The 24,486-nt window shown below is 45.6% G+C and overlaps 1 protein-coding gene across 2 annotated transcripts in view; it reads left to right on the top strand.

Annotated features, from left to right (window-relative positions):
• LOC142496677 (uncharacterized) overlaps window positions 1–24,486 on the top strand; it is a 66,648-nt gene that overhangs the window by 2,787 nt on the left and 39,375 nt on the right. Inside the window, exon 2 of one of the 2 annotated variants that reach the window (XM_075603426.1) lies at window positions 784–1,878. The exons of the other annotated variant lie outside the window; for it this stretch is intronic. Coding sequence (XP_075459541.1) covers window positions 784–814 — 31 coding nt within the window. The 3' untranslated portion in view covers window positions 815–1,878. Of the gene's footprint in view, window positions 1–783; window positions 1,879–24,486 lie in introns of those variants that run through there. 2 annotated transcript variants of the gene reach the window in all.

Genomic DNA, 24,486 nt, shown 5'->3' with positions numbered 1-24,486 from the left:
TTTTCTCAGCATTACACAATTCCTTTGTAGAAAGGGCACCTGGTCTTTCTGTATTTTCCTTTTCCCATCGTAGACTCCGCCACCTCCTCAACAGCTTATTACTTGACTCTAATTTGATAGGGCGCTCAGATGAAGCAGGGACAGTCTCAATCACATTAAGCAGGGACACAGGGCACATTTAAGGCAGTCCAGTAAAATGTGTGCCAAGTGACAACATTCCTTGTACTATTCCAAAATTGTTTCCCATTGGAAACTGTTATTAGCAGCATACAAAGTGATGGGCTGTCTTGTCTATGTTGTGTTTGTGTAGATTAAGCACCTTAGTTTGACCTCTTCATACAATGAGGGTGGAAAGCACTATAGCCACAAACCACTGGAATGTGTTAGTTTGTTTATTGTATTCCTATCTGGATTTGCCTTTGATAACATATGCCACACATGAAAAAAATTATTAAATGAAAACAAGGATCCTGGCAAGTATTATAACATTCTCTAGTGTTGTGGTGTTTTGGGTCTTTATTTGATTCGTGAATTTAATTCCCCCCAAACTGACTTACCTTTCAGGATTATACACATCACCCAGGTACCATCAGATTTCTGGAATGTTAAACTTTCAGGGTTTATATTGGCAAATTCTGGAGAACCAAGGCTTCAATACAGTATCTTGCCACCCTCCCCCTTTCCCTTTAGTGTTAAAGTGTTGCTAGCAGCATTCCTCCCCGTTTCCCTCTGAGCCTCCCCACTGTCTCTACTTTCCTGTTCACTTTTCCATTGTCCCCAAAGGGTAAAAGAGCCAGCATGGCCTTGCACATAGGAGGTGGAGAGAAAAGCTTCATCAGGATCAGAGTGAACCAGCTCCACGGGCAACTGCCCTTTGTCTTCCTGTCCAGTTGCTGCTCCTGCTGCTCGGCTTGTGAAAGAACTGGGAAACCAACAGTGGAGGCTTTTACAAACAGATTGGGTTGTTATTTGCATGGCTCTGGCTGTCCTTGTGAGTAATGGCCCACCTGCTGGAGGTGCTGCAGTTTCATATCCAACGCACATACTGCACATGCTGATTCTGCTGCATTATACAGTGGAGATGGGAAGGCAATAAAGGGTTTATATCTGAAGGATCCTTTAAGATATCTGAACACACGAGATTGTAGCGGCTTTTTGTTATATTGTAGCCAGAAAGGATGATGCATATTTGTACATTAATATTGTACTTTGTTTACAAGTAAACCTTTTGCAAATAATGGCTTTATCTAGTTGAAATTATTCACCACAATGAATAGGCTAAAATATCCTCTCCCAAACTCTGCACACAGTTTGGTGCAGAAGGTATCAGAAAGTATCAGAAAGTGGCTCATCACAGCTAACAAGAAGTGGGCATTGGCACCTGAACTGTATTCTTCCACTACAGAATGTTGGTTTTAGGTTATGTTTTATCCCACAGTGATTATTCTGGAGGATCCCAAATGTTATGTTTTATCCCACAGTGATTATTCTGGAGGATCCCAAATGTTATGTTTTATCCCACAGTGATTATTCTGGAGGATCCCAAATGTTATGTTTTATCCCACAGTGATTATTCTGGAGGATCCCAAATGTTATGTTTTATCCCACAGTGATTATTCTGGAGGATCCCAAATGTTATGTTTTATCCCACAGTGATTATTCTGGAGGATCCCAAATGTTATGTTTTATCCCAGAGTGATTATTCTGGAGGATCCCAAATGAAAAATGTTAAGACTATTTATTTTAAATCATAACAGGCAGAGGCTCCAGCTGCTTAAAGTGGAAGTCTCACCTAGGACCAAAGTGAACTAAGGACAGGGGCATGTTTAATACTGTATGTCTAATGTAGCTCGTTGCCAAAACCATCAAAAGCATAAAGAGGTGTCAATCTTTATTTAATGTGCTTTGGTTATAAGACTGTTTGTCAGTCCTCGCGGCCAAATAACTTGTCACATTTTCTTGTTGGTTTGCAAACGAATTAATAACCTTTTCACTGCCGGGAGTCCAGCAGCACCCGAGCGATCACATGGATTGGCCATGACTGCCAGCCCACAACAGAAACGGGCACCACTTCCGTTTTGATCGAGCCGACGCTCCAGGTAGGGAAATCAGTCACTAGAAAACTAGCATTTTTTGCAATGATTTACCTGGTATGACACAAAGGCCTCTGCCGTGTAGGGTGCGTCATTCTCAGGTCCGCCAACATTTTTAAATAAACAGAATTCTCCGCTCACTAGCAAAATATACAGTGAAGTTGAAATGAAAATGATTGTGCCAAATTGCCTGAGATGGCAATGGGTGCTACCTGTGTGCTGAATTGAAGTATTTTCAAAAATAGAGGGGCAGCTGGTGTACCCAGTTATTCTCTAACAAGAAGCACACTTGGTGTTTAAAGCTATTTAAAACTTAGCATTTATTAATACAAAGCTAATATATGTCTACACATGCTCAAGTTGAGTTAATGCAGCGAAACCGGTGCAAAAAATAGCAGCAGATTTATCAAAGGAAAAAAAATCTTACTGAAGCAGAGGTTTTTCCCTTGGTAAATCTGGTGCTTATTTTGCCACAAGTTGGCAGCTGAGACACTTTGATAAGTTTTTAAAGTATATATATATATATATATATATATGAGAGAAAAAGAGAAAAAAAACAGGCGCACACCTAGTGCATTAAAGTAAAACAAACATTTTATGGAACATTAAAAAGACAAATGCCCACTCACAAATCAGAAGATAATAAAGAGCATTTATGAGATTGGCCCTCATAAGCCACTGGCAGCGTCTCAATCAGCAATGGAGTCTTCTCCTACACACGTGTTGCGCAGTCTCCTTCGCCGGAAATGACGTCCTCCCGGCGTGTGTCCCGCAACAGGAAATCCCTCCAGGAAACAAGGACTGTGTCTGCTTCGTTCTTGCTGTTGTACCACCAGAGATAGTGGAAATCTGCCAGCTCCTTCTTGTATGGCTTGCCGCTCTCAATGCTGCATCCACAATATACTGTGTTCAGTGGGAAAGTGCCTCCTCCGTCTCAGCCACGCCCTACGCGTTTCGTCATCAAGGATGACTTCATCAGGGGATCTGATGAAGTCATCCTTGATGACGAAACGCGTAGGGCGTGGCTGAGACGGAGGAGGCACTTTCCCACTGAACACAGTATATTGTGGATGCAGCATTGAGAGCGGCAAGCCATACAAGAAGGAGCTGGCAGATTTCCACTATCTCTGGTGGTACAACAGCAAGAACGAAGCAGACACAGTCCTTGTTTCCTGGAGGGATTTCCTGTTGCGGGACACACGCCGGGAGGACGTCATTTCCGGCGAAGGAGACTGCGCAACACGTGTGTAGGAGAAGACTCCATTGCTGATTGAGACGCTGCCAGTGGCTTATGAGGGCCAATCTCATAAATGCTCTTTATTATCTTCTGATTTGTGAGTGGGCATTTGTCTTTTTAATGTTCCATAAAATGTTTGTTTTACTTTAATGCACTAGGTGTGCGCCTGTTTTTTTTCTCTTTTTCTCTCATAGGTATTTTCAAGGGAGTTGTGATCCCTTTCAAACGGGCTGCCATTACCTGGATGCACTTTATTGGAACGGGACTCTATGTTTTTTAAGGTTCTTTTTTTGGTATTCACCTAAGTTGTTAATATCATTCAATATCTTTTATTTTTATATTTTTAGTATTTTTCATATTTTTTATATAGCATTTTTATTAAAGTTTTTTATTATATGCATCATCTTTATAACATAGGATCCTTTTTTATATTACCACCCCTGGCCACCCCATTGGTTGTATCAACACAGTAGCATACATACTCACAGTTAGGCAGGTTGTTTATAGTAGGCGCTCCTTTGTATTTTTGTTTTGTTCTGATATATATATATATATATATATATAGCATAAAATTACATGAAAATATGTTAAATCCAATAAGGAACTTCTCAATCGGTCGCAGTACCGCAACTTTTTCTGCGTCACTTCCACCCCTTGCTTCCGGGTGATATCCCTAGTGAGTGTGTGTTCTTGTATCTGAGTTTGTGTGTATGTGCCTGGGTGCTTAATCTGAATAGATTGGGAGTGTGGGTGATTCTAGTGTCAGAATGGGCTTTGAGGGGACAATTACCAGCAGCTGGTACCCGAGCTGCACTCAATATGCTTCTGTCCAATTAAGCGTCTCTCAGTATCTGCTCCTCTCCCTGACTAGAAGGGAGAACAGTATCAGACTGTGTTTGATAGATAAGGTTTATTATTTAGATGAATGTGGAGATGTTTTTGTTTTTGAACTGGGTGAATTCAGTGAAGTGTCTTAAAAAGAAAAAGTAGTTCTACAGTGACCGGTTTCAACAAATACCAATTCTATGAAACATTGGGTTAAAGCTATTTTGTCCTTTTAGAAATGACTACACTTTAGCTCTTTAAAAATAGAAGGGGAAATGTTAGTTTGTTAATGTAGCCCCCTTTCCCCGTGTATACAAGGGAAACTACCTGTGCTGTTGTTACCCGAGTGGCTTACAGGAGGCCTGATCCTCCGCTGCAGGGAACCTGGGGTGATCACGTTCGTTGGCACGCAGCGCCTCCACCTGAGAAGGATCCTACACAGTAGGATAGCCCCTCCCAAGACAATACAGTAAATACACACAGGGTATGATAAAGGCGTATTTACTGAACACTCAACTTACTGAATACACGTACACACAATATTACACAGAGGGGCGTCCCCACAGTACTTGTGGTGCGGTGGCACCAGTACCACTAGTGTCCTTTCCCCCAATGTCAGTCCCCACCCAAAAGTGTAGGGAGTAGCGCAATCCCTGTGGGCCGTTGGTGCACATGGAATACCTTCCTAATCTTAGGCCAGACCAGGCCAGACTTCAGCGTGAATCTGTTGACCCGCAATGTGATCCTGTGACGTGATCTTGCTGCTCCTTCCACAAAGGCGTCCGCCTCAGGGGGAGCTCCCGTTGGAGTGTGTCCCTTTTAAGTGTTTCTTTAAGTGACCTTGTGGTCTAGTCCCAGACCACAGGCCGCAGACCGCTGTGTGGCTCTATCAATGCTATAGCAGCACTTCCAGCATCTAAAGGGGGTGTCCTTAACTGAAAGGGCCTTCCCTACACATGCACTGGTACCTACTGTGAGTCGGGGATTAGCTGGGGCCTACAGGGGAAAGCTGGCCTAGTCTCAGGGGGCTACTGGCACCTGGGACATTATCTCTCTCCTCTGCATCCTGCTCCCGGCTGAAATGTCGTCCCAACCGCGCCAAATATATCTTTCTCTCCTGGTGCCCCCGAGGGTCCTTGGGACATGTAGTCCCTTGCAGAGCCTTGGCCACGATGGCCGCCGCATCTGTTACCCTTCTGTGCATGCGCTAAGTCTTGCGCATGCGCACTGACATAAAAGATGGCTGCTGCCACCTCGGGGCTCTCTGCGTATGCGCCGGCAACCATCGCGCATGTGCAATACCCAAGATGGCGGCCCCCGCTTGCCGGGTGCGCTGAGGAACTCCAGCGGCCGGAGCGTCTCCATACAGCCAGCCGCATATAGAAGTAGCGTCCCCATTCCCCGCGCCTGCATCGGAGTTAAGGGGGGCGGGGAGGGGGGGCAAGTGGGACCTGGCAACATCAGTTAAAAAAATGGCACCTCTCGTATGCAAATTATAATGGTGGGATGAGGGAATCACTGTAGTCAAAGCATTACAAACCATAGTAAATGTTCCACTCCGCTTAGTTGCCAAGTGTTACTTATGAGTCTTAATCAGCAGAACATGTTTTTTTTGTTGTTTTTTTTAAATACAGCTTTGAAGCCGGGGCTCTCTGGAGCTGAACCCCTCCAGGGGGGACCCGCTGCTTTCAGAAATACTTCCCTGCGTAGTGAGCGCCGTTAGCAGCTCCGCAGGTTTAAAGCTTCCGGTCACGCGGGCCAATAGGAAGCTGCAAGGGATGATGTCACGGCTTTCTATTGGCCGTGTGACACGGGAGCTTTAAATCCGGCCAGCCGGAGCTGCTACCGGCACCCCATTCCGAGGTAAGTGCCACGGAAAGCAGGGGGTCCCTGCAGCTGAAATCAACACAGTTCTGCTCGGGTTCCTGCTTCAAATCTATTACCTAAATAAAGAAAAAAATTCAAGCAAGGTTGCTGCTTTAAAATAACAACAATGTTCATAAAGTTATGGCGCATATCCTCCTCTCTTACCCAGGCTGCTACTCTCGGGTTACTCAGGCCCTGCTTGCTGTAGATTTTGTTACCTCTGTACCCTGCTTCCACGGTGCTGATCTCCTATGGACAGACCAGAATCTAAAAACAAACCTTGCATTAAAAGTACATACATCACTGGTTATGTTTCCTTGTAAGAGCATCCAGGACGTCATGGTATTAGATGCTAACGATGAAAGGGAACAGAACGTACAGGACAGGGGGGGTACGAGGCAGCTGTGGTCAGCACATACTGTGGGAGATTATCTTTTCCCCGTGGCTGGCAGATGGACAGGAACACACGAGACTGGGACACTACAAGCTTCTCCAGAAGGGATGAGGTTAAAGTGTAAGCTTGAAGTGCAGTGGAATGAAGGAAATGCTATTAAAAAAACACTGGTACTGATTGCAAAAGCACACAATATTTTGGAACTGGCACCATTTTTAAAGGTTAAAAGTATATTTTTTACAGCAAGAAAAATGAGCGGTCTCTTAAAGCTGCAGACCAAGCAATAGCCTACGTGTGGTTTTTTTTTGTTTTTTTTACATAAATCAGTTCTGTACTATGAGAAAATACGTGTAGCATTTAAAATAAATAAAAAATAAATTTGAAACACATTTGTAATGTATTCTAATGTAACAAGCATTTCTGTTCCTATAGCAACCATTTACAAAGTCACACCCCCTTCCCCTTCTGAAACAGCATCCCCCTTTTGAGCCCTGCCCACTCTAGCAGTGAACCATTTGAATCTAGTGCCTGGCTGGTCACATGATCTTCCTCACAGAACTTTGGCTGCCAGTGCAGCAGGAGAGGGCCCAGGAGGCATTTAGTGAACCCCCGAGCCGAATCTTCAGCGATCGATTACCGGAGAACAGATCGATCAGCAACTTAGCTAGTCACTTGTCAGTGTGCAGATTGTATTGATGCACATATTGAATATTGTTTTTTTTTAACGACAGCTTGAACTGCAGCTTTAAAGCTGGCAATTATTTAATTAGGTTTTTTTTTTTTTTAAACATGGGATTGATGCAGGGGGTCTCCAGAGCTGAACCCCATATATTTCAGCTCTGGGGACCCCCCTGCTTCCTGAGAGACTTACCTCCGTAGTGGGTGCCCACTCTGTTACCAGGGTTAAGTAATGGCGGAGCTAAAAAGCTCCCGCAAGCCTACGGGCCAATAGGAAGCCGTGACATCATCAGGTGCGGCTTCCTATTGGCCCACGTGATGTGAGAGCTTTACACTTTGCTGAGACACCAGACCCCCTTCGGAGGTCTGTATCTCGGGAAACAGGGGGTCCCTGGAGCTGAAATGAATGGGGTTTAGCTCCGGAGACCCCCCCGGCTTCCAACCTATGATAAAAAATATATAATAAAATGAAAAAAACAAGTTGCTGCTTTAAAAAGAATAACCTTTTTCATAAAAAAAAGAAAATAAGAAAAAAAAACCCCACTCCTTTTTTTCTTTGCTTTATTCATTGTCCGGTGTTCACCTCTGTCGTATTGCTTAACTCAATACTTAACCCCTTCAGGGTGCTAATGACGTGCGGTGTGCGTTAAGTAAAGTGCCAGCCCAGGGGCCCATATGACGTATACTGTACGTATCATTGGCCTTCATTTCTTGTTTTTTTATGGGCTGTTCGCAATCAGGGCACGGATGGCATACTACAGTACACTGAAGGGGAGCCGGGAACACAGAACTGACCATGTAGGTTTATGTGATGCGGAAGTGACATAGGGTCGTCCGAAGTTGCCTGTAAATGCATTTTTATTGCATGGGATCCATGCCGGGGGTCTCCTGTGCTGATATTAATGGATATCAGCACCGGAGACTCCCGGCATCAATCCGATGCAGAAAAAAAATGCATTTTTTCCCCTTAATCCTGTATAGCCGCCTCGCAGCAGCTTCTCGCCAGCCTCACGCCAACTTTTCCTGGTGTGAGGATTTTGGCAGAAACTCGCCATTCTAGAGCCGCAACTGGCCTCGATAACCTAATTGCGACTACTAGAATTGAGAAAATAGAGTTTCAGAACCTGCCGATAAATGGCGTATCGCCGCTCACCCAGCTATCTTATTTTGACGGCTGAAAAAGTTAACTAATGACCTCCATGTTTGCAAGGTCAAGGAAACGACTCCCTTCTGATTCTTCATGACCTTGACCTTTCGATAGAGTTGCACTTTTACTCTTACAGTGTTTGTAAGTATGCTGCTTAGATTGTAAGCTCTTCAGGGCAGGGCCTCCCTTTGCCTTGTGTTGCCTTTTACTTGCTGTTCAACCCAATTGTTTGTACTTTATTTACCTTATATTGTAATTTTTTTAAAGCACTATATACACAGTTGGCACTATATACATAAATTCATACGTACATAAAGTAAATGAGATAAACTCATATAGACTTCTAGGGGAGATTGCTGCTTTAACACTATACAGTACTCCATGAAAGCTGTTATCTCTGTTCCCTTTACGCTATTAATCCCAGCCTTCACAAGCATATCATACGCCCCAAAGTAAGAGCTGTCTACTCTGTCACACCCTGACACATGTTACTGTAAGATTTCTATAGCATGAATTATGTGTATCTGTTCTTTAATAACAGGTATAAAGTGTGAGAGAGTAATGTTTCTTATGATTTCAGCTCTATGAAAGGTGTGATGAATACAATTAGTGATTTGCCCACCCACTCTCTCGAGTGAGCGTCGCCTGGCATAATGTTCTTTTTTCATTATATTTCAGTCCTTTCATTTAAAGCTCACTTTGAGATGATTGTACATTAGCTATGAACAAGTTTATGACAGCAGCAGTGTCACTTAACTGTTCATCATGTGGGAAAGTGGCCTATTATGTCGGGGCTGGCTCCAGCAATTTGAGTACTTTGGGCCCTTATTCTCTTCCAAGCACCACCACCAGTCCTATTATGCTCCTCTGCTCCACTTGTTAATTAAGAAAACTGTTTAATGGGTTAAAGGGTCAGTCCACATAAGACCAAAGGGATGTAATGAAAATGATATGCGTGTCAGCCTGTGTGACTGAATTACTGGTGGATTTTAAGTGCTGGTTGTATTAAGTGTGGAGTTAGAACTAAAAGGAGTTGGAACAAGGAAAGGGTTAAACAAGGTATAGTATATTGAAGTACAGTCAGTTGTTAGTACTTATAACTCCATAGTTGCAGGAATGAGCAGGATTGAGAATGCCACTCAATGCACATCTTGCCACATGCATGTGCACTTGGTGCAGCTGTTCCAAGGAGCGTACCGCTGTGGGAAGTGGGAGCGGGTGGTCTCTTTAGAGTCAGAGATTGCTGATCTAAGAGGAAACTTGCAATATTGAGGGACATTGACAATCTTGAGAGGAGTTTAATGCTCACTGAGCAGGCCTTTGCTCAGTTTGAATGGGACTGCATGGACCCCCCGCTGTGTTAATCCGATGGGCCATTAAGAATCTCACAGAAATGTTGAGGCAAATACTGTGATACTGCCCCAGAATTTCCCAGGTACAAGTGTTCTAATACTGGTGGCTACGTCTGTAGAATGGGGGCAAGTGGGAGTTTGGCAAGCAGGGAGACACCCATATTAAATACAGATAATACTAGAAAACTTCTCAAGACTAAACCCAATTAGAGCAGAAAGGCAGAAGCAAATAAGATAATAGAATAGACTGAGAAAAAACTTAAATGCATGCTTGCTAATGCAAGACACCTGCCAGATAAAATGGGAGAGCTTGAATTAATAGCTGCAAGGGAGCAGTATGATATCACAGGCATTACTGAAACATGGTGGGATGAAACTCATAACTGGACAGTTAATGTGGAGGGTTACTCCCTTTTTTGGAAGGATCGAGCAAATAGAAGAGGAAGTGGAGTATGTTTATATGTTAATCTGGATCTAAAGCCTATAATAAGGGAAGATGTTTATGAAGGGAATGATGAAAATGTAGAGACCTTGTGGATAGAAATTAGCAGTGGAGGTAAAAGTATAAAGAAAATGATTGTAGGGATATGCTATAAACCACCAAATATCTGTGAGATTGAGGAAGCTAAAATACTTTTGCAAATGGAAAAGGCATCAAAACTGGGTCATGTTTGCATAATGGGGGATTTTAATTATCCAGACATAGACTGGGGCAATGAGGTTAGCATTACAACAAAAGGAAATAGGTTATTGGGGATACTTAAAGACAATTACATGGCCCAAATTATTGAGGAAGCAACCAGGAGAGGGGCAGTACTGGATTTGTTAATATCAAACAATGTAAAAGTAATAACAAATATTCAAGTCCTGGAACATTTGGGTAACAGTGATCATAACATCGTCTCATTTTAAATAAATTATCAAAAAAAAGATTACTTGGGTTCACCAAAGACTTTTAATAAACTGAGGACTAATCTACAAAGTATAAATTGGGACGATGTTTTTGCAGGGAAAAATGTGGAAGATAAATGGGCAGTCTTTAAAACATTGTTAGAAAAGCACACTTATCAGTGTATACACTTGGCTAATAAATATAAAAGAAATAAGTCAAAACCAATGTGGCTAAATAAACAGGTAGGGGAGGAAATGGACAAGAAGAGGAAGGCGTTTAGATTCTTAAAGTCAGAAGGGACGGAGGCATCGTATCAGAATGATAAGGAATGTAACAAAAGTTGCAAAAGGGCAATCAAATTAGCAATAATGGATAATGAAAAAAGGATTGCAATAGAAAGTAAGATCAACCCTAAAAAGTTCTTTAAGTACCTTAATAACAAAAAAAATGAGAAAAGAAAATATAGGACCCTTTCAGTGTGCGTTGGAGATAAGGAAAAAGAAGAGGTATTAAACAAATTCTTTGCCTCTGTGTTTACCAGGGAAGAATCAAGTTCAATAGTAGTGCCACAGGAGGAAGCCACAACCTCTATATTAACAAACAATTGGTTAATTGAGGAAGAAGCTGATAGGTGGCTTGATAAAATTAAAATAAATAAGGCACATAGCCCGATGGCATACATCCAAGAGTTTTTAAGGAGTTAAGTTCAGTAATAGCCAAACCATTACATTTAATATTCAAGGACTCCATTTCCACAGGCTCAGTACCACAAGATTGGCGTAAAGCAGATGTGGTGCCTATATTTAAAAAGGGAGCTAGATCACAACCAGGGAATTACAGACCTGTAAGCCTGACTTCAATAGTAGGGAAACTACTTGAAGGTTTAATACGGGATAATATTCAGGAATACCCAATGGAAAACAAAATTATTAGTAATAGTCAGTATGGATTTATGAAGGATAGATCATGCCAAACTAACCTTATTTGTTTCTTTGAGGAGGTAAGTAGGAATCTAGACCAGGGTAATGCAGTTAATGTGGTCTACTTAAATTTTGCAAAGGCTTTTGATACGATTCCACACAAGATGTAAGTGTTCAAAATAAAGCAAATTGGTAAAAGTAAAGTAAAAATAGTTGCAACTGGATTGAAACCTGATTGAAGCATATACAATAGAGAGTTGTCATAAATTGAACTTTTTCAATTGGGCTAAAGTTGTAAGTAGACTACCTCAGGGATCGGTACTGTTTTTTTAAACTTTTTTATTAATGACCTTGAGGTTGGCATAGAGAGCAACATCTCTATCTTTGCTGATGACACTAAATTGTGTACGGTACTACAGGCATACCCCACATTAACGTACGCAATGGGTCCAGAGCATGTATGTAAAGCGAAAATGTACTTAAAGTGAAGCACAGGTACAATTAGGGAGCCGGTATTGCTGTTCAGGACATGCTGACAGGTGCATGCACGAGCTACCGTTTGCCTATTGGGCAAGGGGAATCAGCGCGTCACACTACTACGGTCTGTAGCACAGAATAAGTGTCCGTACTTGCGAAGCGAGCATACGGACACAGGAGTATGAGTCTATTAAAAATATGTCCATACTCGCGAGTGTACTTAACGTGAGTGTCCTTAAACCGGGGTATGCATGTAGTAGAATCAGAGCAGGATGTAATTTCTCTCCAGAAGGACTTGGAGAGACTGGAAACTTGGGCAGTTAAATGGCAGGTGATGTTTAATACAGATAAATGTAAGGTTATGCATTTGGGAAACAAGAATAAACAGGCGACTTACAAATTAAATGGGGATAAATTAGGAGAATTCTTGATGGGGAAGGATTTAGGAGTGCTTGTAGACAGCAGGCTTAGCAATAGTGCCCAATGTCATGCAGTAGCTACAAAGGCAAACAAGATCTTATCTTGCTGTAGGAGATGTGTGCAGAGGTACGCAATGGAGACCGTTTTAAGGTGAAACTAAAATGAGCCTTTTTTGCGCCTGTTCCTTTAACACGGCAAAACACTCAAAATAAACAAAATAAAGGCCTACTCCGCTTTGGAGAATATCTACACCTTTACTCTGTTCCTTTCTAACTGGGTGGGTAGCTAATCTAGTTACCACACCCAAACATATATAATATAGATATACAACAGTCCAAGAAGAAAGTCTCTTATCTGTTTGTTGTAGCTGTAGGGGAAGGCCTCTCTGCTCTCTTGGGTCAGCACGCTTGTGTGCTATGGCAATGTCTGTGTCCAGGTATAGGTCTGGTCACCTTATCTTGCTATCAGCATACAGTCCTCCTGCAGGTCAAGGCATCTGTTCTTCTGGTCAGCCATAGTTGTGGGCTAAGGAAAATCTTCTTCCTGTTTCTCTGAACAGGCTTTTTCTAACACAGTCTTAATCAGCCAGGTGGAGTCTGGTTGATTGCCTGTGCAATTAACCAGCCCACTGCTGGATTTAGAGACAGTTTTTCTCAACAGTGATAAGTCTCTGTTACATACCTCCCCTACTTGTGGGAAGCTCGGGCTTCCCACGGCCAGAGCCCATCCTTCCAATCTCACTTGAGATATCTCTGCGGCTCGAATGTGGTTGGATGGAGTTTGAAAACCCTCAGTCCCGCTGGAATTGGAGCCCTTTCTCCATGTTATTAGTGTCTCCTCCAGAAGGTGCTTAAGATCAGCACTCCTCAGTCGCTCTGTGATAAGTCCCTGTTTACACTTGCATTAAACGGGCAATGGATGGAAGGGAGGTAAACATAATTATTCCCCTTTATTAAAGCCTTATTAAGACTACACCTTGATATGGAGGACAATTTTGGGCACCACTCCTTAGAAAAGATGTTATGGAACTAGAGAAAGGGAAGAGAAGAGCCACCAAATTAATAAAAGGATGGATAATCTGATTTATGAGGAGAGGCTAGCTAAAATAGATTTGTCTATATTAGAAAAGAGCCAACTAAGAGGAGATATGATAACTATATACAAATATATTCAGGGTAAATACAGGGAGCTTTCAAAAGAACTATTCATCCCACGGGCAGCACAAAGGACTCTGGGCCATCCCTTAAGGTTGGAGGAAAGGAGATTTCACCAGCAACATAGGAAAGGGTTCTTTACAGTAAGGGCAGTTAAAATGTGGAATTCATTACCCATAGAGACTGTGTGTGAGGATTCTCCATCCTGGCGGCTAGAGACTGTGTCCTCACCCCAAAACTCCTGCCGCAATGGACACTCAGCAGGCGCAGTCTCATGGCACCGTTACGCGTGTGCGGCCTGTCTGCCCGTCCGCGGACTCCATCTCTGCCCCCTGCTCCGGCGCGCGACGGGTGCGCTCAGCCAGCCTCCCCTCTGACTCACGCCCCAGTCTCCGCCCCCGCCCTGGTGACGGACAGGACCGGCGTGGGAGTGACGTGCTCTCCGGTCTCCGCCCCCTAACCTCTGTGACGCGCGCGGGTAGGCGCGCGCTCGGTCCCGCTTTCGTTCCTGATTCGACTGCATCATTCGACTGCACCAGCAGGCCCTAGGATTCGGTTTCCTGGTTCCGCCCTGGCTCCCCATTGGAGGATCCTCCTTTATATACCCTCTTGCTCCAGACACTCATTGCTGAGCATAGTCTTGTGTGACGCCGTGCCTTGCTGCATTTGGTTCCTGTCTCTCCTGTCTTGCCTTGTCTGTTGATCCTGCCACTGCCTGACCCTGCTACATTCCTTGGACTCCGCTCCTGTCTACTCCTGAACCTGGCTACGCACCCCGAAGATCCGCTACTCTCCAATCCTGAACTTGGCTACGTACCTCGACGACCCGCTACTCTCCAATCCTGATCCAGCAAGTACCCTCTACTACTCTCACATCTGTACTCCTGACCTGGCTTGCACGACCAATCTACATTCTAGGCGCGCCCGCGTGGCTGTGGGTTGGCGTTACTCAATTCCTTACCTCAGCACCGCAGTCGCGCTTAGTTTGTGGTGAGCTACGCGTTACACTGTGATGGCAGATACAATAGATATATTCAAAAAAAGGTTGGACATCTTTGATAGGAAAGGTATACAGGGATATACATGGGAAGGATGTTGATCCAGGAAGTAATCTCATTGCCAATATTTAGATTCAGGAAGGAATTTATTTTTCTCCTTATGAGATATCATTGGATGATATGTCACTGGGGCTTTTTGTTTGCCTTCCTCTGGATCAATATACTGTAAGTACCGATATAGGATAAAGTATCTGTCATCTAAATTTAGCATAAATTGAACTTGATGGATGCATGTCTTTTTTTCAATGTCATCTACTGTATGTAATTATGTAACTACAGTATGTTTAATGGATGAAAGTGTCAGTCTCTGTTGGATCCAATGACTTTGTGGGGGACCAGGCAAGCACACTGTGGAGTCCTCCTCTACTTTGGAACCTGCCTACAGTATACGACAGATACTGTAGGCATAAGAATCCTTTCCACATTGTAGAAACACGTAAAAAAAATGCATTACATTACATATTCAGTCTATTTAATACTTTATTTACATAGCAGGGTCCTTGTTTTTTTACTGGTTGAACTTCTACATCTACAGTCACATTCATTATACATTACAAACATCATAAAATAGATAGAACACGATACATCTTTGCTTCTGCCAGCGAGAACGCCTGACTGGCATCAGTGTCCATATAAAGCCTAATACAGAAGGAATTTGCCCACCGCTATTTAATAATGATGACATAGAGACACGGGCAGCTACGCTACCATTCGGGAGAAGGGGTACTTGCAGTGGGAGACACTGAGACTGCGAAGTCAGAGAATACTCCTGGGATTTTAAGGCAACAGTGACCCGTGTTTTAATTAATTCATTAACCTGTAATATTGTTTACCTTATTCATTATGGTGAGAAGGTGTCTGCTTAATGCTGGAGGAGATGTTAGTCCTATTCATTGAATTGCAGCTGAAGTTTTTTCCAGCTCGTGGGAAGACACCTTCACAGAATATCCTTTTTAAAGGTTCAGTCCCCCCCCCAAAAAAAAAATCAAAAAGGCTCTGAAAACAAGAGCATTTTAAAAATTATATTTAGCACTTCTTTTTAGCCGCTTTGATTTCTTTTGGGAAATCGGGTAACATATGTTTATTGAGAAGATCACACATTCATGTTGTGCTGAAGAAAATGAGGGTCATTATATAAACCCCCCCACAAACCTTACATTTATAAGCACATATTTCAGTGAATCCTACTACATAAAGAAAAGGACAACTGCAGCCATCAAAGAGAGGCGAGAAGGCGAAAGAGAGTAAACACTATATTTAGAAAATAGAGCAGCGTTGCGCAAACTGGGGGCTTGGGCGGTTGCAGGGGTCCCACGCTCTTCCCCCAAGGCATTTAAATTAAGAGATCCCAGGCAGTATATTGGGTGCCTAAGGGGGACTGCACACTTACAAAGCCCCAAACTGTACCTTAGCGTGGGTGGTACAGCTGTCAGTTACAGCAGGAGCTTCAAAAGTCACTCCCCACAATATTTTGCATCAGCAGCAAGGCATTGTGGGGCATGGAAGCTCCCGCAGTAATTCACAGCTGTACTACCCATGCTATCTGTGCACCCTGAGGTTCAGTTTGGGGCACTTTCAAGCTTTCCCCCCCAGCAAGCTCAGGGCACTATACTGCCTGGAATTGGCCTAACCATTTTGTTAGCAATAATAGGCTATTAGTGGCTGGCGTAAACAAATACAAATTCTAGGAGTGGGTGCGCAATGTAAAAACAAGTTGGGAACCACTGAGGTAAGACGTATATATTTATCTAGAGCAGTGTTTTTCAACTTGGGTTCCTAGGAAGACTTGGGTTCCCCGGGCCATTCCTAAAGGGTTTCCGGCAATTTTCAGGTTATTTGAAAATTGTCCCAAATACCGAAGACTTTACAATGCATCTGATCTCAGACACGCTATTAGAGAGGGTTGGGGCTCCTTACAATGCATCTGATCTCAGACGCGCTATTAGAGAGGGTCGGGGTTCCTTACAATGCATCTGATCTCAGACGCGCTATTAGAGAGGGTTGGGGTTCCTTATAATGCATCTGATCTCAGACGCGCTATTAGAGAGGGTTGGGGTTCCTTACAATGCATCCGATCTCAGACACACTATTAGAGAGGGTTGGGGTTCCTTACAATGCATCTGATCTCAGACGCGCTATTAGAGAGGGTTGGGGCTCCTTACAATGCATCTGATCTCAGACGCGCTATTAGAGAGGGTCGGGGTTCCTTACAATGCATCTGATCTCAGACGCGCTATTAGAGAGGGTCGGGGTTCCTTATAATGCATCTGATCTCAGACGCGCTATTAGAGAGGTTTGGGGTTCCTTACAATGCATCTGATCTCAGACACGCTATTAGAGAGGGTTGGGGTTCCTTACAATGCATCTGATCTCAGACGCGCTATTAGAGAGGGTTGGGGTTCCTTACAATGCAGCTGATCTCAGACACGCTATTAGAGAGGGTTGGGGGTTCCTTACAATGCATCTGATCTCAGACGCGCTATTAGAGAAGGTTGGGGGTTCCTTACAATGCATCTGATCTCAGACGCGCTATTAGAGAAGGTTGGGGTTCCTTACAATGCATCTGATCTCAGACGCGCTAATAGAGAGGGTTGGGGTTCCTTACAATGCATCTGATCTCGGACGCGCTATTAGAGAGGGATGGGGTTCCTTACAATGCGTCTGATCTCAGACGCGCTATTAGAGAAGGTTGGGGTTCCTTACAATGCATCTGATCTCAGACGCGCTAATAGAGAGGGTTGGGGTTCCTTACAATGCATCTGATCTCAGATGCGCTATTAGAGAGGGTTGGGGTTCCTTACAATGCATCTGATCTCAGACACGGTAGTAGGCTGCGATTATACACCACATGATTGTGCTCGCGCGTGCACGGCAACCCCAAATTGCTGAATGCCTATGATGCTGCCCCTAGTGCCTGCGCACGCCTGACGGAGCACAATGGCGCAAGCACGTTTTGAAAAGACAAATTTTTTAGTCTTTTCAAGCGACGGCCGCGTCACCACCGAGTCACGTGGGCGGTTTAGCCAATCACCAGCCTCGTGACGCGTTCGCCACGCCTCCCTAATCGCTTCCATCACAATTCACACATCGCTCAGACGAGAGGCGCCCGCGATGCGATGACAGCGTGCAGACACGCGCCAGCACGGTGTATAATTGCGTTCTTAGAGAGGGTTGGGGTTCCTTAAAATGCATCTGATCTCAGAGACGCTATTAGAGAGGGTTGGGGTTCCTTAATTTCACAATATAATTATAGGGATCCTTAACCAAAAAAAGGTTAAAATAAATCACTGCTCCAGTAAGTTGTTTTAAAAACAATTGTTGGCCCACTACCCCTTTAATTTTAAGCTCATTTACTAGCAGCTATGCGATTTGGCTTCTTTATACCATTTTTAAACAACACAGCCTTCAGTCTAAACGACTTCTACATTTACCAAAACGTGTAGTCCATTACTTCAATCATTACTTGATCTTCCCTTTAATCTCAGCCAGTGGTAAAAGTGGTTATGTAAAGTTATCAAATACAAAGTCGGGTTTTCTATTCAATCAGAAACGAAAACAAAGAAGAAAAAAGTAAGCGTGGAACAATTGTTTCACAAACCAAATTGTGCAACCATGTGTGCACCTGCTTCCAATAAACACATACAGCAATATATCACAGGAATGCGGATATGATATCGGGATCACAATTCCACACACGATACTATACTGTATCTCATTAATACGGCGGTCATACAACATACAGGTACAGTGTGAGTAAATGTAGCCATATTGTGGCAGGTGACTGTTCACAGAGTGGGAGGAGCATACTGTAAGTAGAATTAGGCCTATTTTACTAAGCAGGGTTATGCCGTAGTTACAGTACACCGTCTGATGTCGGATGATACCCTGTGGTCAATTCACCCATATAAGCCCAAAGGAGCAGCCCTGAGCAATACTCAACACGTGAGCTTTTGTGCATCAAGTTTTTAACACATCTGAGATACTGTACGTGTATAAGAAGTACTGGTATGATTGTCTTCCTTTCTGTGGGTGTTAGAGGTGACATGTTTTGAGATTGTTGACTCACATTTTTGAACCTGACATTGCTGCTCTAGATAAATGAAAGGTTCCTAAACTTAAAACGGGCCGGGAACCTCCTCGGTCAGCCGGCCGTGATTGGAAACAATGCTGCTCTACCCGAGGAGACTTAACCACGCCCTATGCTTTTGGATCTCGATCTGATGACGTACGAGCGCTCGGTAGACGGAGAGACAGACGCACACACAGGGTAGTTCTGACTCCTCATCTCCTGAGTGCTTGTACGTCATCAGATCGAGATCCCACAGCCCAGGGTGTGGTTAAGTCTCCCCGGGTCGAGCAACACTGTTTCCAGTCACCATGGCAGGCTGATCGAGAGGACGCCGGCCCATTATAATAAGCAAGAACCTTACCATAGATACATGTCATCTCCTGCTTTGCTGCGTCCACTTTCTAATAATACGAGGTGATGACACTTATCACTGGATCTCAGAACTCATTATTTGCATGGCGTAGGCACCAGCTCTCCATGGAGATTGCCAATGTCACCCAGCCACACAATGTATATATTACATTACTCTCAGTGGTATGTTTGCTCACAGTTACCGGACCCCCCCTCTTACTGTTGGCAAATATATTGAAAGGTGCAACTTTGCATATAATTAAATGGAACTAATCACAATGGTTTGTTTCATAGGTCACAACTAAGGTACATTCATTTATTATATTAAATGAGAAAATTAAGTCATTTGAAATCATTTTTGAAATGTACTGATTTGACACCTGGGGTACAGGCAGGGAGATAATCATTTCTTCACGCTAATAGCTGTCTGAACACCAAAAGTTTAAGGCAATGGAATAAGGAATCAGATAATGGTAGTAAAAAGACATTACTTTTAAACATATCACTGTCACTAGTTCAGTTGTAACCTACAGTGGGATGAAGTGCACCATTGAATGCTGTATCATTATGTACAGTGTGTCAAACCTCCAAAAGCTGTGCTTTTATTTTATTTAATTTGCCATCATTTATTGTAACCACACAAAATAAATGACACATTACACTGATGTAGCAGGGAGGGCCTTTATGTATGTATGTGTGTATATATATGTATGTATATCTTTATTTATATAGCTCCATCAATGTGCATAGCGCTTCACAGCAGTGACATAATAATAAAACACAATAATATAACACGTAATGGGAATAAGCGCTTGAGACATAAAAGTAACATTAGGAAAGGAGTCCCTGCCCCAAAGAGCTTACAATCTATGGAGGCTAAAGGCAAAATTAGATAGAAGGATTCAAGCTAGACATATCTGTATTTCATTGCTACTGGCAGCATGGAAGACTATAGTGATAGCAAAGAGGTGTTGTATGATGAATTATAGCAGAGGTTTCTTTGACACTACCGATATGGAAATTATTCAGCTCTGTCTAGTAGCTATCAGTCCAGTTCTGCACTATTTGGCAAAAAGAGACGCGGAGGAAACAGTTAATGATGATACATTTGTGTGAAAAATAATGACTACAGTGTCAAATTGTAGAATTTCAGTAAAGCCCATTTTCCAGTCAGAGTTTCCATTCTCATGCAGGAATTTACATCATTAATTTGTAGAGCAGTTCCCTTACAGTCACAAATACCCATGCCACACTTACACTGATATAGACACCTTGATCCATATCAATTCTGTATCAAAGAGGCTCACAGAACAAGTATAAGCGTACTGTGAGAACAGAACATTGTACCTCGAACATTAACCATTCGGTCTTTTTATACAGTTGATCATGTCTTACCATTGTCATGTAGGGTTTTTGGAAATGAAAGACCTGCAGTGGAAACTTAACAGTAACCTGGGGACTTTCCCAAAGAAGCAGCGTAAAAAGAATCACAACAAACCATGTATTGAAGACATGCGAGGCAAACATCTGCATTTATTATCACGCCATATCCTAATTAAATATACCTGCAGTCATCCTCTCACCCACACCCCCCTCTCATCCTCCCACTCCCACCCCCCTCTCATCCTCTCACCCCCACCCCTCTCTCATCCTCTCACCCCCACCCCTTCACATCCTCTCACCCCCACCCCCCTCTCATCCTCTCACCCCCACCCCCCTCTCATCTTCTCACCCCACCCTCCCTCTCATCCTCTCACCCCCACCCTCCCTCTCATCCTCCCACCCCACCCCCCTCTCATCCTCCCACCCCCATCCCCCTCTCATCCTCTCACCCCCACCCCTTCACATCCTCCCATCCCCCTCTCATCCTCTCACCCCCACCCCCCTCTCATCCTCTCACCCCCACCCTCCCTCTTATCCTCCCACCCCCACCCCCCTCTCATCCTCTCACCCCCACCCTCCTCTCATCCTCTCACCCCCACCCTCCCTCTCATCCTCTCACCCCTACACTCCCTCTCATCCTCTCACCCCCACACTCCCTCTCATCCTCTCACCCCCACACTCCCTCTCATCCTCTCACCCCCACCCTCCCTCTCATCATCTCACCCCCACCCTCCCTCTCATCCTCTCACCCCACCCTCCCTCTCACCCCCATCCACCCTCCCTCTCATCCCCCACCCTCCCTCTCATCCTCTCACCCCCCACCCTCTCATCCTCTCACCCCCCAACCTCCCTCTCATCCCCCACCCTCCCTCTCACCCCCACCCTCCCTCTCTTCCTCTCACCCCCACACTCCCTCTCATCCTCTCACCCCTACACTCCCTCTCATCCTCTCACCCCCATCCTCCCTCTCATCCTCTCACCCCCACCCTCCCTCTCATCCTCTCACCCTCCCTCTCATCCTCTCACCCTCACCCTCCCTCTCACCCCCATCCACCCTCCCTCCCTCTCACCCCCACCCTCCCTCTCACCCCCACCCTCCTGCTCATCCCCACCCTCACTCTCATCCTCTCACCCCACCCTCCCTCTCATTCTCTCACCCCACCCTCCCTCTCATCCTCCCACCCCCACCCCCCTCTCATCCTCCCACCCCCACCCCCTCTCATCCTCTCACCCCCACCCTCCCTCTCATCCGCTCACCCCCACCCTCCTCTCATCCTCTCACCCCCACCCTCCCACTCATCCTCTCACCCCCACACTCCCTCTCATCCTCTCACCCCCACCCTCCCTCTCATCCTCTCACCCCCACCCTCCCTCTCATCCTCTCACCCCCACACTCCCTCTCATCCTCTCACCCCCACCCTCCCTCTCATCATCTCACCCCCACCCTCCCTCTCATCCTCTCACCCCACCCTGACTCTCACCCCCATCCACCCTCCCTCCCTCTCATCCCCCACCCTCCCTCTCATCATCTCACCCCCCACCCTCTCATCCTCTCACCCCCAACCCTCTCATCCTCTCACCCCCCCCTCTCATCCTCTCACCCCCACCCTCCCTCTCACCCCCACACCCACCCTCCCTCTCATCCTCTCACCCCCACACTCCCTCTCATCCTCTCACCCCTACACTCCCTCTCATCCTCTCACCCCCATCCTCCCTCTCATCCTCTCACCCCCACCCTCCCTCTCATCCTCTCACCCTCCCTCTCATCCTCTCACCCTCACCCTCCCTCTCACCCCCATCCACCCTCCCTCCCTCTCACCCCCACCCTCCCTCTCACCCCCACCCTCCTGCTCATCCCCACCCTCACTCTCATCCTCTCACCCCACCCTCCCTCTCATTCTCTCACCCCACCCTCCCTCTCATCCTCCCACCCCCACCCCCCTCTCATCCTCCCACCCCCACCCCCTCTCATCCTCTCACCCCCACCCTCCCTCTCATCCGCTCACCCCCACCCTCCTCTCATCCTCTCACCCCCACCCTCCCACTCATCCTCTCACCCCCACACTCCCTCTCATCCTCTCACCCCCACCCTCCCTCTCATCCTCTCACCCCCACCCTCCCTCTCATCCTCTCACCCCCACACTCCCTCTCATCCTCTCACCCCCACCCTCCCTCTCATCATCTCACCCCCACCCTCCCTCTCATCCTCTCACCCCACCCTGACTCTCACCCCCATCCACCCTCCCTCCCTCTCATCCCCCACCCTCCCTCTCATCATCTCACCCCCCACCCTCTCATCCTCTCACCCCCAACCCTCTCATCCTCTCACCCCCCCCTCTCATCCTCTCACCCCCACCCTCCCTCTCACCCCCACACCCACCCTCCCTCTCATCCTCTCACTCCCACACTCCCTCTCATCCTCTCACCCCCACCCTCCCTCTCATCCTCTCACCCTCCCTCTCATCCTCTCACCCCCACCCTCCCTCTCACCCCCATCCACCCTCCCTCCCTCTCACACCCACCCTCCCTCCCTCTCACACCCACACTCCCTCCCACTCACCCCCACCCTCCCTCCCTCTCACCCCCACCCTCCCTCCCTCTCACCCCCACCCTCCCTCCCTCTCACCCCCACCCTCCTGCTCATCACCACCCTCACTCTCATCCTCTCACCCCCACCCTCCCTCTCACCCCCACCCTCTCTCTCATCCTCTCACCCCCACCCTCCCTCTCATCCTCTCACCTCACCCTCCCTCCCCCTCATCCTCTCACCCCCACCCTCCCTCTCGTCCTCTCACCCCACCCTCCCTCTCATCCTCTCACCCCACCCTCCCTCTCACCCCCATCCTCCCTCTCACCCCCACCCTCCCACTCATCCCCACCCTCCCGCTCATCCTCTCACCCCCACCCTCCCTCTCATCCTCTCACCCCACCCTCCCTCTCACCCCCACCCTCCCTCTCACCCCCACCCTCCCTCTCACCCCCACCATCTCTCTCATCCTCTCACCCCCACCCTCCCTCTCATCCTCTCACCCCACCCTCCCTCTCATCCTCTCACCCCCACCCTCCCTCTCATCCCCTCCCTCTCATCCTCTCACACCCACCTTCCCTCTCACCCCACCCTCCCTCTCATCCTCTCACCCCCACCCTCCCTCTCATACCCTCCCTCCCTCTAAACCCCACCCTCCCTCTCATCCTCTCTCCCCATCCATCCCCTCTCATTTTATCTCTCTCCATCCATCCCCTCTCATTTTATCTCTCTCCATCCATCCCCTCTCATTTTATCTCTCCCCATCCCTCTCATTTTCTTTCCTCCCCCAGAACAACCACAAACAAAGAACCACAGAAAACACACACAAACACACACACACACACACACCAGAACAAATACACATACTCACAGACACAAAGACACACAGAGACTCACAGCCTCACCTCTCTCCACTCTGCGCTATTTCCTCCACCTTGGCCCCACCCCATAGTTCCCGACACTTGGATAGCAATAGCCCTTCTTGGAGAAACCCACACCCCCAAGCCAGTCAGCTCAGCAAGTCCAGAAAGGTATTACTGCTAATTTTTTACTGGACAGTGTCCACATACAGGACAGTCCAACAATACCGGATATCTTGCAACCCTATGATTAAGTGCCAGAGAAAGAGGCTCTCATCTAAAGTAGCATTGCTTAAAATATTTTAGTATCTATTGTCACAGGTAGAAGTGTTGACACACACACATATATATATATATATATATATATATATATATATATATATATATATATATATATATATATATATATATATATATATATATATATAGTGTTCGACAAACCTATACATTTGCTCACCCCGGCGAGTGGATTTAACCCCCGGGCGAGTAAATATTGGCCCAAGCAGCACACGTTTGGTACTAGGTGGCGAGTAGATTTTTTTGTGTGGCGAGTAGATTTTTTGGTGATTTTTTGGTGATTTTTTGGAGATATATATATATATATTGACAGAAAAAGGGAAATAGTAGCGCCAAAATATTAACAAAAGTATATATGAATAGCAAAAAGTGATACAAAATACCCTAAAATAATTAAACCATTAATAATATAATATTAGTAACATACTAGAATAAGCAATCAAATGAACAATAATTGACATAACAAATTCAAAGTCCAATGTCCAA

This window comes from Ascaphus truei, chromosome 6 (assembly GCF_040206685.1).
Source record: "Ascaphus truei isolate aAscTru1 chromosome 6, aAscTru1.hap1, whole genome shotgun sequence".
In the NCBI taxonomy this organism is placed as follows: domain Eukaryota; kingdom Metazoa; phylum Chordata; class Amphibia; order Anura; family Ascaphidae; genus Ascaphus; species Ascaphus truei.
This window is presented reverse-complemented; position numbering and strand designations above follow the sequence as displayed.